General features: G+C 43.7%; 1 protein-coding gene across 1 annotated transcript; it reads left to right on the top strand.

The window, feature by feature from the left end:
* The first annotated feature begins 4,354 nt into the window (after nucleotides 1-4,354).
* Nucleotides 4,355-11,096, top strand: cep97 (centrosomal protein 97). The gene is made up of 11 exons (XM_080753344.1): nucleotides 4,355-4,409; nucleotides 5,268-5,410; nucleotides 6,421-6,579; nucleotides 6,714-6,815; nucleotides 7,321-7,434; nucleotides 7,900-8,066; nucleotides 8,189-8,353; nucleotides 8,573-8,778; nucleotides 8,871-9,528; nucleotides 9,965-10,040; nucleotides 10,384-11,096. The coding sequence occupies exons 1-11, from the start codon at nucleotides 4,373-4,375 to the stop codon at nucleotides 10,903-10,905; spliced, it is 2,349 nt and encodes a 782-aa protein (XP_080609470.1). The 5' UTR covers nucleotides 4,355-4,372; the 3' UTR covers nucleotides 10,906-11,096.
* Nucleotides 11,097-12,764: the final 1,668 nt, after the last annotated feature.

The following is a 12,764-nucleotide window of genomic DNA, read 5'->3' as shown; positions in this document are numbered from 1 at the left end:
CAACTCTTTTTTCTTCACCACAGTGCGATTTAGCGACTGCAAAACCGCTCCTGCTGCTCCGATTCTCCGGCTCCTTCTCCGTCTTCCCCTTTCTCTCATTCGTGAACAAGACCCCGAGATACTTCAACTCCTTCACCTGGAGTAAAGCCTCATTCCCTACTTGGACTGCACAATCCATCGGTTTGCTGCTGAGAACCATGGCCTCAGATTTAGAGATGCTTATCCTCATTCCGGCCGCTGTACACTCGGCTGCGAACCGATCCAGTGAGAGCTGAAGGTCACGTCATCCGCAAAAAGCAGTGAAGCAACCCTTAGCTCACCGAGCCTTATACCCTCTCCACCTAGCCTGACACTTCAGTCCGCACATCACCCCCCCCTGTTGGTGGGTGGTTTGTAGTGTGGACTGAAGCTGCACATATTTTAATCTATTTCAAGCGCGCCTGAAGAGCGGGCGCATTGAATGGGCCAATCAGGGTTGTATGCTTGGGGCACGTGAACTCTATGCTCCGGTCCCAGCCCCCTCCAAACAGAGCTCTTGAGCTCACGTGAGACTCGCTCGTGGACTCTGATTGGTGTCCTCTGCCCACGTGAGAGTCTAGTGGACTCTGATTGGTCCGTGAAAACTGTCATGGCGGAGTCAGACTCGACTCGTATTATTTTAATAAACTATGAAATAGTGCCGTTTCCTCACGTTTTAATACCATTTTGCACTAACGTAAACATGCAGACATATAATATGTTATGAGAAATAACGTATTTTTGCAATGTCACGCCACGTCGCCGTCGCGTGTGTGTGTGTGTGTGTATGTGTGTGTGTGTGTGTGTGTGTGACGTCAATAGGCTTTAGCCCGCCCACGCCGAAGTAGAATCTGCCCTGGTAATCTCAGACTCTCCCGGAGTGAAACGTAGTGAACGTAGTGTGAGATGTCTGGCGCTCGCAGTCAGGCAACTCTCCACCACCACTTCGCCTCGAGATCCTGTCCATGAATATCACAAACAGGATAGGTGACAAGGCGCAGCCCTGGCGGAGACCAACCCCCACCGGAAAGGAATCCGACTTATTACCGAGCACACGGAGTCACGGACACAGCTCTCGCTTTGGGCGTACAGAGATTGGATGGCCCTCAACAAGGATCCCCTCTCTCCATATTCCCGCAACACCTCCCACAGAACCTCCCGGGGTACCCGGTCATATGCCTTCTCCAAATCTACAAAACACATGTAGACCGGATATTAGACCATAGAAACTAACCATCTGGACACTACCGGCAGCTATGCCAGGATCCTGTTCGTCGACTTCAGTTCGGCCTTCAACACCATCCTACCATCTATCCTGGAGCACCAGCTGTCCCTGCTGCAAGTGCCTGCCTCCACTCGCAGGTGGATTACGGATTTTCTAACCAACAGGTCTCAGCGGGTGAAGCTGGGGAAGAGCATTTCCAGCTCTAGGACCACCAGCACCGGTTCCCCGCAGGGCTGTGTCCTGTCCCCACTCCTGTTCTCCCTGTACACCAACAGCTGTGTTTCTCTCCACCCGTCGGTCAAGCTCCTCAAGTTTGCGGACGACACCACCTTGGTGGGCCTCATCTCCAAGGGGGATGAGTCTGCCTACAGGAGGGAGATCGAGCGGCTGCGAAGCTGGTGTAGCAACAACAATCTGGAGCTAAATGCTCTGAAGACAGTGGAGATGGTGGTGGACTTCCGGAAGGACCCAGCCCCGCCACCTCCCGTCATGCTGGGTGGCACTCAGGTGAACTCTGTGCAGTCCTGCAAGTTCCTGGGGATGATCATCTCCAGGGACCTGAAGTGGGAACTAAACATCACTGCCCTCCTGAGAAAGGCCCAGCAGAGGATGTACTTCCTTCGGCAGCTGCGGAAATACAGACTGTCGAGGTCCATGATGACCCAGTTCTACACGGCCATCATCGAGTCCATCCTCACCCACTCTATTATCACCTGGTTCCCCGCTGCATGCGCAAAAGACCTGGTCAAGCTGCAGCGGGTGATACGTTCTGCGGAGAGGGTGATTGGCCGTCCCCTGCCCTCCCTCAAGTCCCTGCACGACTCCAGGGCGCTGAGGAGGGCAAGAAAGATCATGACTGACCCCTCCCACCCTGGCCACAGCCTCCTCACCCTGCTCCCCTCTGGGAGAAGGATGCGGCATCTGGGGGCCAAGACAGAGCGCCACAAAAACAGTTTTTTCCCCTCAGCCGCCAGGCTGCTTGATGACGCAGGTTTCCCTTCTTCCCTTGCCCCCTAGGGATACCAGAACTATGACTTTTGCACTACTGGACTGAACACTACTGCACTTTACTATAATATTTATTTTATTTATTTTCTTGCACGGTGTTGTTGTATTGTTGGTTTCATGTTATATGTGAAAAAAGGAAGGATTGAATGCACACCTGTAATGTTGCCGAAACAAATTCCTATGTGTTTTACACAATGGTGAATAAAGGAATCTGAATCTGAATCTGAATCTGAAACTGCACATTGCCAAGTATTGCGTTTGGTGTTTATTTTTTTTAATTACATTTTTATCCCACTATTTTTGTAACACATTTTTCACCCAGTGCCAATTGCCTAAGCTGTAATCCTGGGCGCTGCACGTCCTATGCCAACCTGGGGAGAGCCCCGAACTGAGCTCATGTTTCCTTCAGTGCATGATCAGTGAGCAGGCCGCTTCTTATCACCCGGTCTGTGCGTCTGTGTTCATGCCCATAGTCAATCAGAGAGAGGCTGTCCAAGCTGTAGCTAATGAGGGACCAGCATTCTTGGTGACGTCACCATCAACCATCAATTGCGACCTGATATAAATACTGTAACAAGGCAGAAGTTTGCACCTCGACAAAGTGCCAATTTGCCCACCCACATACATACAGACAGCAACAAAAAGCAACGATCACAGCGCTTGCGCGCTCTGCTGGCGCACATGTACATGGTCACGAGTGCACAAGGGCAAGCCGCAAGTTGACACCTCGACAGAGTGCAGTCTGGTCTTATTAATGGAAGACAAATGGGCTCGCATTAAACTGAAACTTTGCCCAAATTTTGAGTCATCATATTAGGCCTACCCTATGACATTTCGCTGGCACAAAAATAAAGTCACCCACTTTAGTTCAGTAAAAATAAGGCTGAGGTTGGACAACATTTTATTATTTAGTTTTTCAACTGATTCTGACAGGAAATTAGGTCTACTAGCCAGGATAAAGAAATCTACCATGATCTGCTCACTGCAAATACCCACAGTGGCCAAATCAAGTTGGGCTCCCATCGACTTTCTATACAGGAGGAAAATACCCAGAAAAAAAGTAGGATGTGAGGGGTCTAACTATAGGGGTTTGTCATGATGCTGAATCCATTGCAAGCATTTGTTTTGTACAAAAACATTCATTGGCCCTATAAAACGCCCACAAAACTGTGGAAAAGTGATGACTCATCACTTTTCATCACTAAACCATCATTTTCTGGGGCCATTGTTAGCCCAAGGAATGTTTTTTGTGCAAAACAAATGCTTGCAATGGATTCAGCATCATGTCAAACCCCTAGTAAGACCCCTCACATCCTACTTAAAGCAGATTTTTTTCTGGGTATTTTTCTCCTGTATAGAAAGTCTATGGGAGCCCAACTTGATTTGGCCACTGACTGTGGGTATTTGTAGTGAGCAGATCAGGGTAGATTTTCTATCCTGGCTAGTAGACCTAATTTCCTGTCAGAATCAGTTGAAAAACTAAATAATAAAATTGTGTCCAACCTGAGTGTATTTTTTCCCTAGATTTACTAGACTACTTCTTAAACTAGCTGGATGTTTTTTTGTTTTGTTTTTTAATTACAAAAAAGAAAGAAAGAAAACAATCTTTTAGAAATGTAGGCCTATATATATATATATATTTGAAATGTAGGAAAATACATTTAGATTTTTACTCGAGTCGTGACCCATAAAAATCTGTCCGTGACCCAAAAATGGGTCCCGACCCACTGCTTGGGAAACAGTGCTCTATGCCCGGTTGCCTAGAGCCGGAGCACAAACAACGAGAGGTTCACGTTCAGTGCAGTACAGTACACAACATGAACGGGCCAAGCGCGGAAGCGCGCTATCTTGTGTCATCGTTATGTTAGCAACGGGGGCCGTTCTTTAACCGTTAGTCCGTTACAACGTAACATTAGCGTGTTTTATCATCAGCTAGATCGAACGTTCAATGTGTAGTCCTTTAAAGCCGCCCTAAAGCACCAGCCACCAACTACCCAGTCGTTTGGAACTACATTTTCCGGCAAACCGCCTTTGTATCGTACAAGCGTCAGGAGCATTCCTGTCATACGGCAGCCTTTACAGTTAGCTACATTTGGTATTATAGTAGCCTTCAGCCTAAAGATGGGAGTATCAGATTTGAAAACGGATACAAATGATGGTGAGTATTACTAACTGTTATAATCAAACCTCATATTTAACTATGTTATCTGTGATGTCGTCAAGACCTATTGGTGGTAGCAACAGGATTTACAATGATACACCAGTTAGAGAGTTCTCCTAATAACTCCTTACGCTATGGACTACAGCTAAATTAGCAGCTCTGGTCCATAGAAACATCTACCTGGCTGCAGTAGATATGTCAAAACATTGCAGTTTCAGTGGGGGTTATTTGGTGATTAACTTTAGGAAGCTGATAGAAGTATCCTATATTATACTGTATTGTTAAATAAAACACTGTTAACACTTAGCCGAAATGTATGCTATTTGCCTTCTACAAGGTGATGTCTGTTAAGGTGTTTACCTTAAATTGTCCAAGACTAGAATGCCTGTGTATTTTCTTTTTGAATACATGCAATGTACAGTATGTAATATCACAGCCATTCCAGGGCTAGCATGGCGTTAGCATAATGTGGGCAGCAGAACTATGATCAGAGCCTCTGAGGTCATTGAGCTAGTGAAAATGTTGTGAAAATATCCATGATGTCAAGTTTCAAGATGCTCTGTTGGTGTATTATTGATTACAATTATTATGTATTATTATTATTATTACTACCCTTATATATATTTTTAATAATGTAGCCTATATCTTTTGTGTGACTGATCCTGAGAACTAAGTAGATATCCGCTTTTGTCTGTCTGTTACATTGTCATTGTGTTTAGTTGTGTGCTCAGCTGACTGTTTACCTTGTGACCGCTTATCTAGCTGGCTTGTTACAATCAATGCACTTTTGTATATGGTCATGCCATGGTGATGAGCAACATTGCACTTATGGATTGTTATATGTTTATTCGGTAGGTTCCATATCGGACCTTTCAGCCCAGGGCATTCAAAAGTTGGATCCTAGTTTTGTCTGCTCTGATGACACTCACACTCTCATCTTGGATCGCAATCAGATCATGAAACTGGATAATCTAGAAAGGAGTCCAGGCCTCCAACAGGTAAGACAACATTCCTCATTGCTGCATGTTGCTTATGGCTATCATCCACCAGCTTTTGGTCCATTTTAAAACATTGGACTTTTTAAATCGGGGCAATGCAGGGCCTTGTTCAGTTGTTGACTGGCCTTTTTTGGATGTGTTAAATGCACAGGACAAATTCCAGGTTTTGTGCAATTGTACTTGGCCAATACCTTGCAACAACTAAAGGGAACAGGAACACATTATTATAGTATGTGAACGGTCACAGCTTGTCCGTGTGTGTATCTCTGTCATGCCTGACGCTATGGTTTGTCGCTCTGACATCATGCTCTGACGTCACTGTGATTTCAGGGGAACCACTCTTAACAAAATGGGTTTGCCGCTCTGACATAACGCTCTGGCTTCACTGTGATGTCACATTAACATAATCCCTTTTATGCCCATATATGGATGGAGTTACCTGATGTCATCAATAACAGGACTTCATATGGGAATGCCCATATATGGAGGCCACATCGGCCACATACCATACCAGGGCCGGTGGCAGGACTCAATGGCTAGTGGGGCCGTCCGTGATCTTAAGGTTGCGATCACTCTGCAAATTAGTGTGTCGCCTTTGTTTTCGAGTATTTGCCGGCTTCACTGATGGGGACGGGCGGTCTGAGTGAGGGGGATGGGCACTAGGCGTGCGTCCCCCTCGTGCCGCCGGGGCTGTACCACACTAACGGCTGGTTCTACAGACAGGGATCTCCATGTATGGACATAAAAGGGTATGATGTCAGATTGCAACGAAGAGTTGTAGGATAGGAATATGGCGCATTTAATATATTTTCTAGATTGCGTCCACATAACTGTAACTGTCCACACATCATTGAGATTTGAACTCATCAGATCTCCATGTAGCTAAGGAATCGACCTGAGAGGCTACACATCTGACATGTAATGTGACCTGGTCTAGCATGTTCGGATGCCCAGGACGCATTGAAAAGCTGTGTAACTCCAGCCTTACATTTCTTGTCCTTTCTTGCTAGCTGTCCGTTGCCAACAACCGTCTGGTGAGAATGATGGGAGTGTGTCGACTAACAGAACTCAGAGTTCTCAACCTGCCCAATAATAGTATTGGCTACATTGAGGGTCTAAGGGACCTGCCACACCTTGAATGGCTTAACCTGGCTGGCAACAATATCAAGGTGATGATTGGAGGCATCCATTATGGTGCTTATTGTTTCACATATTTGTATTTCATTTTTTCTTGGGCTAACCGGGGTAATTTGTTTCAAATGTGGCAATACATACGTTTAACTTATTAAGCACTTTTATTCAGGTTATTGAGAATCTTGGCAATTGTGTTGCCCTTCAACACCTGGACCTGTCTGACAATAATATATCTAACATCGGCGATCTGACCAAACTGTTGGCCTTAAAGGTAAGCATTGATGAATATTGAGGTCAAAGGGAAAGTGTGAACATAAAATAAATAGGGCTGGGATGCGATTAAAAATTTTAATCTAATTAATTACAGGCTCTGTGATTAATTAATCGCAATTAATCGCATTTTATTCGCACGTCGATATTTGACCTGAGAAGCATTTTTTCAAGTAAAACACATTTTGTTGTACGAGTGAATCAACAAGTGAGTTTTTTAAATCTAAATTTCGCATCCACTGGGCCAAGCAAAGCGCTCTGATCGGCTACTTCTCCCTTTGCGTTTGTTGTCTCTTCTTGGTTGGTGCATCGCTATGATCGGTATGCCCGAAACTGAAGGTTCTGTGGTGAAAAAACTAAGTGCGATTAAAATGTGTTAATTTTTTTAATCGCGTTAATTTTCTATAATTAATTAATCGCAATTAATCAGTTAAAGTCCCAGCCTTAAAAATAAACGATGGCAAGGTTATGGTACACCTTTTTAATATTGGATGTACACTTTTCAGACACTTTTGCTGCATGGAAACAGCGTTACAACACTTCGGACTGTTCCTACCCACCTACCTGCTCACTTATCAATCCTCTCCCTGGCAGAAAATGAGATCCAGGATCTTAATGAGGTAATGTAATCTCTTTTGTTTTTACATGTATATGTGCAAGAAAATGGAATATATTGTAGCAATAATTTAATTGCCTGCATTTACATTCATTGTTTGGCTTCTTTTAGTGTCCAGGCTCTTCATAGACATTGAGTATGGCAGCAGCTTGAAACTGTCAATAAATAATTAAATGAATTGACTCATCATAAAAGTTCAGAGAGTCTGGGCTACCGGTCCAGACGCATATCACATAAGGCTTAGTGTAGCCCGGCAGCGGGTCGCTGGTTCGATTCCCGAACCCGACCAGATTTGCTGTGTGTTGCTCCCCATCTCTCTCCCCATTTCCTATCAGTCTACTGTCCTGTCAATAAAGGCATAAAAAGCCCCCAAAAATATATTTAAAAAAAAAAGGTTCAGACAGAGTGTCTAATGTTATAATAATGACTAATTTAAGGACGTCTGCCTCTCTTCCTCTGCACTTCTTAGGTTTCATACCTGGCACCTCTCCATGAACTGGAACAGCTGTCCATTATGAGCAACCCTTGTGTCATGGCGACCCCCTCGCTGCCTGGATTTGACTATCGACCATACATCATGAGCTGGTGCCTAAACCTGAAAATCTTGGACGGATATGTAGTTTCACAAAAAGAAGGGTGTGTATTCACTTGTGCTGTATCGTTGAGGTGTCATTTCCAAAATGTAAAATCATGACCACAGTGTATGATGATGAGCAATGAGTACCTTAATTTCTTTACTATTATTTTTATGAGCACAGTTTGAAAGCAGAATGGCTGTATAGCCAGGGCAAAGGTCGCTCGTATCGACCGGGTCAGCATGTACAGCTGGTTCAGTACCTGGCAACTGTGTGCCCTCTGATCTCGACTGCAGCCCTGGAGACCGCAGAAGACGCCAAGTTGGAGAAGATCCTGACTAAACAGAGGTAAGTGTGTAAACATTGATCCCAGTTTCTGGATGTGCTGATATTTTCTTCAACTTAACAAAGACAAAACTGAGTTAATTGTCTTTGGTGCCAAGGACGAAAGGCTGCAATTTAGTTTTTACCTTGACTCCCCTTTCTTTGAAGACTAACGACCATTCATGATTTATTTTTTCCTTTTTTTTAACTGACATCCTTCTTGACCTGCCTTCTTTCTCCCAGGTTTCACCAAAAGCAGCTTTTGCAGCAGACCCATGAGGGCCCTCCTCGCCCAACTCAACTAGATGTAGAGGCCCACAGTCCTCAGCATGCGGTCCCTCAAGGGGGAGCCAGAGAGACAAACAAAGCCATTGCACCTTCACCAACTGCTACTCCATCAAGCAGAGAGACGGGTAGCACATCAGTGCTATTAGGGCTTCCTCCATCAGGTATCAGTTTGTGTCTATCAGTTTTCTTTATAATGCATCCTCGTTCCAGAGATAGCACCGTCTTGTCATCATCTTTCTCTTCTTTTTTTTAGAACCAACTGTGCAGATTAATACCTGGGTGAGCACGGAATCATCTCACACATCAGCTCCTGTGATTCACACCCCCAGGGTGGCTGAGGAGCACCTCCACATGGAAGACGTGGAGACAGATGAAGATAGGGTCAATGGTAGCCTGCTCTCTGAGTCCACCTTTCTTCCCATCAGTTCTAACCCAGATCCCCAACCAAACCACTCAGAGAGTGAGGATGAAACAGAGACATTTGAGCCTGACTCGCTGGCCCCAGAGCGTCCGAACTGGCGCAAGAAACCTGTTATGGAAAAGACATATCCTCCACCTTCAAGGGAAGATAAAGAAAGTGCAGGAGGTGAAGCTAAGTCGACAGGAAGTAATCAGAGCTGTGGTTCAGCCGCAACTGCTGACCAACTGAGGGACAGAAGCAACCAACTGCAGAGTAATCTCTTTCAGGAAATCTCTTCTCAGCCAAAGGTTGGCCCCAGCCATGAAGAAACTGTGGTTGATGCTACTAAATCATGCTCCTTTGAGTCAGATAGGGCAGCAGTCAGAATCCAGTCTTGGTGGAGGGGACTGCACACTCGCTACCACCACCCTGTGGCTAGAGAGGTGCGAAGTGAAATCCGTTTACGTAGGATGCAAGATCACATACTCTTCCTTTCTGGAGAGTTTGAAAGGTATGACACAGACCATTTTCTCCATAGATAGCAGGTGCAAACTTTAATGAGACATTCACACATACATTGTTTTGTAACATAGTTCATCCTGAGTCATCAATATGATGTCAGGCTGGCCTAGACTTCCTTGAGCATTCCGCACCAAGTGGGACAAAGTGGTCCCCCGCTGGGGGCGAGCATTCCGCACAAAAATGGGAGAGAGTGTGCTTTGGGGTGAGCTTTTGGGGTTACGGTGGGGCATTTTGAACATGCGTCGTTCCCGACTGTGCCTATCTAGTTCATGAAAAGAGAGCAGTAATTGGCCATATTTGTTGACTGGCAGCATATACATAATATCGTATATCTGATGTGTATAAATGTGATGTTATTCATTTGTAAAGACATCAACGATTGAATGAATTCTAAGTGCAAATGCATGATTGTGTTTACGATGCAGAGTGCAGAAATTGTATGAAGAAGAGAGACTACAAAGGCTGGTTCAGGAGGAGGCTGTGAAGTTTCTGTGGAAACAGGTCAGTAACAAGTGATTGATGCAAATACACACTTTCACCAACACGGACTCACATGAAGGGTTTCCAGTTTCCGCTAGGCATTTTCTTGGCTGACCAGATTCTATTTCAAATGTTAAATCGACCATAATGTAATCCACTTAAAGTGCCTATTTACAGATTGTGTGTGCATGGAGTTTGATGTTGAATCGGCTTATATAGGAGGAGGCGTGTCTGTCTGTATTTTTCTTACTAATACTTTTTGTCTGCAAGTGGTTTGTTCTTGTATTTGTTTGGAATTTAAACAAGCATGTTAAACTGCCTTTACTACCTCACATACATATGTTTTCCTGCCATCTCTATGTAGGTCCAGTCTATGCAAAATTGGCAGCAGTCTGTTGAGCAGCAGCTAGCCAGTATTCCTCAGGCTGTGACCCCAGCTCAGAACTCAGCCTCTGGGCTTTGCCAGCCCGTCCTCAATCTGCCCCTGCCTGTCGCATCCAGCACTGCAGATCCTGCATGCACGGACATCTCTTTTCCAGATTCTGGCTTCCAGTCAACCGGTGAGCAGCCAACAGGACGAGAGGACAGCTACCTTAGCAGCGGGACAGCGGACTCACTGGAAACGGTGCGAGCATTGAATTTGGATTCTACAGGGACAGCCCATACTGGGAACAGTCCAGACTGCAGTCTGCTGGAGCAGTACCTTAACTCAGTACAGCAGCGGGAAGAGGAGTCAGAGGGCATGTCCAGCGATAGAACAGAGACACCTCACCCCTCCTCACCCTTCTCTCGCAACAAAATGGCACAGCCCACCTCGCCGTTAGACAAGCAATCAGAACTGCAGTGCAAACAGGAAACTCCTCCCAGTCCCGTCTTAACAGCCTGATAAACCTAACGAGCACTATGTGTACACATTATGCTCTTACTATGTCTTAAGTATCTATCGTATAAATGGAAGCCTGTTTCCGCCAATGTGGTGGAAGAAAATATTTACAATATTTAATATCATAATTACTTAGTATCTAATTATTATAACTTATGACTTAGCATCTCATACTTATGACGGTATCTCATAATCATGGCTTAGCATCCCATAATTATGAGATATACTAAGTAATAATTACAAGAATGTATCTCATTGTTATGATTTCTTTCTCTTTTTTTGTACACCACATTGGTGGAAACAGGCTTCCATATGTATAGATATGTTGTTGCTTTTGGAAACATTGTCCAAGTCTGAAAGCACTTCTTGTGAGCATCATCAACCCTGACATAAAAGGCAGCAAACTTTAATGTCTCCTTTTTGGAGCTGTGTGGAGCTCCCTATACGTGGCCGTGTGTGTGGGTCTGTCTGTCTGTCTGTCTGTCTGTTTGTCTGTTTGTCTGTCTGTCTCCGGGTATGTAGCCTGCAGTAACCTTTTCTGGCCACACATGTTAAGGGAGGGGCGCTGTTGCACACACACACACACACACACACACACACACACACACACACACACACACACACACACACACACACACACAGCTCCACTTCGAACAGAGGTTCGATTTTTTGCAAGACAAGTGGCAGTTTGCTAAAGCCATATAAAAACATGGTGAAATGGTAGCTTCCTCTGAATGTAACTCCAGTTCATGTTGCTGAAAGTATTAGTTATAGGATATTGTTCCCGTTTCATGATTAACAAGAAAAGACTTTGCTTAATAGGACAATAGTGGCCTGGAGCATTTTAAGTTCACTTAAGTAGCTCAGTACTTTTTACAGATTAAAAAAGGACCAGGAACTTGATCACATATCTGTTTGATATCCAATACAATAAAAAAATGTGTCGGCAATAAATCATCTTAGAAATATAAGAACTATGCTCTGTTTCCACAGAAAATAAAACATATAGGTTACAGTATGTTGTGAGAGCAGTTACACTATAGGCTAAATGAGCATTGGCAGATGTATATACAGTAACTTTGCATAACTATAGAGCAGTGCCTGCTCATTTCTACTGTGACTACTTATCTGAAGTTATAATGTTGAAAGAAAATGTCTTATTTATGTCCCTAAAATTTAATAAATCCACATTTGCTTTTTGCCTTTTTACCACGTGGTTTCATTCATGAAATATTTTGAGATCAGCAATGTTACATGTTAGCTACTTGTTAGGTATAAGTCCTTTAGTGAACATGTGACATGTTTAGTGACATTCATTTTAGGGAATGTGGATTAACTTTACTTTTTTATATACTGTATCTAACCAAAAGCAATCTGTGCAGTTTAGTGTATGGTTGCAACTATTGATTATCTTCGCAATTCTATTGATGAATTTTTCAGTTGATTGAATAATTATATTTTCTATATTTTTATATACCAAGGAATCGATTAATCAGTTTAGCCCTATGTTTTATATTGTCACACAATGTGAATGTATCATGTGCAAGTGTTTGTATATCTGCTATAGTTTAACTATTTTTAAGTTTTAAATTACTTATTTGTGCCTATAATGACATGCCTACCATAGTACAAATTAGTATGCAGTAATGCGTCAATTATTAGTCAATTATTCTATTAAATTATCAATTATATATTTTTCTAAATAATAGATTAAATTGATTAGTTAGATTAACTGTTTGTTGCACACCTAGTTTAAATGATTCTGAAAATATCAAACAAAATGGGTGAAACTAATGTTTTAATGGCAATTGCTAAATGCATTTGTTGGACATACATGTAATGGCAAACGTATCCAATCAACT

Source organism: Nannobrachium achirus (genome assembly GCF_963921795.1).
Source record: "Nannobrachium achirus genome assembly, chromosome: 22".
NCBI lineage: Eukaryota > Metazoa > Chordata > Actinopteri > Myctophiformes > Myctophidae > Nannobrachium > Nannobrachium achirus.
Note: the sequence above shows the minus strand (reverse complement) of the source record. Positions and strands in the feature narration are given on the sequence as shown.

Coding starts and splice junctions, on each gene's coding strand:
- cep97 (XM_080753344.1), top strand. CDS start 4,373: ATGGGAGTATCAGATTTGAAAACGGATACAAATGATG. Junction 8,779..8,870: donor ATTAGGGCTTCCTCCATCAG/GTATCAGTTTGT, acceptor TCTTTTTTTTAG/AACCAACTGTGCAGATTAAT. Junction 9,529..9,964: donor CTTTCTGGAGAGTTTGAAAG/GTATGACACAGA, acceptor TTTACGATGCAG/AGTGCAGAAATTGTATGAAG.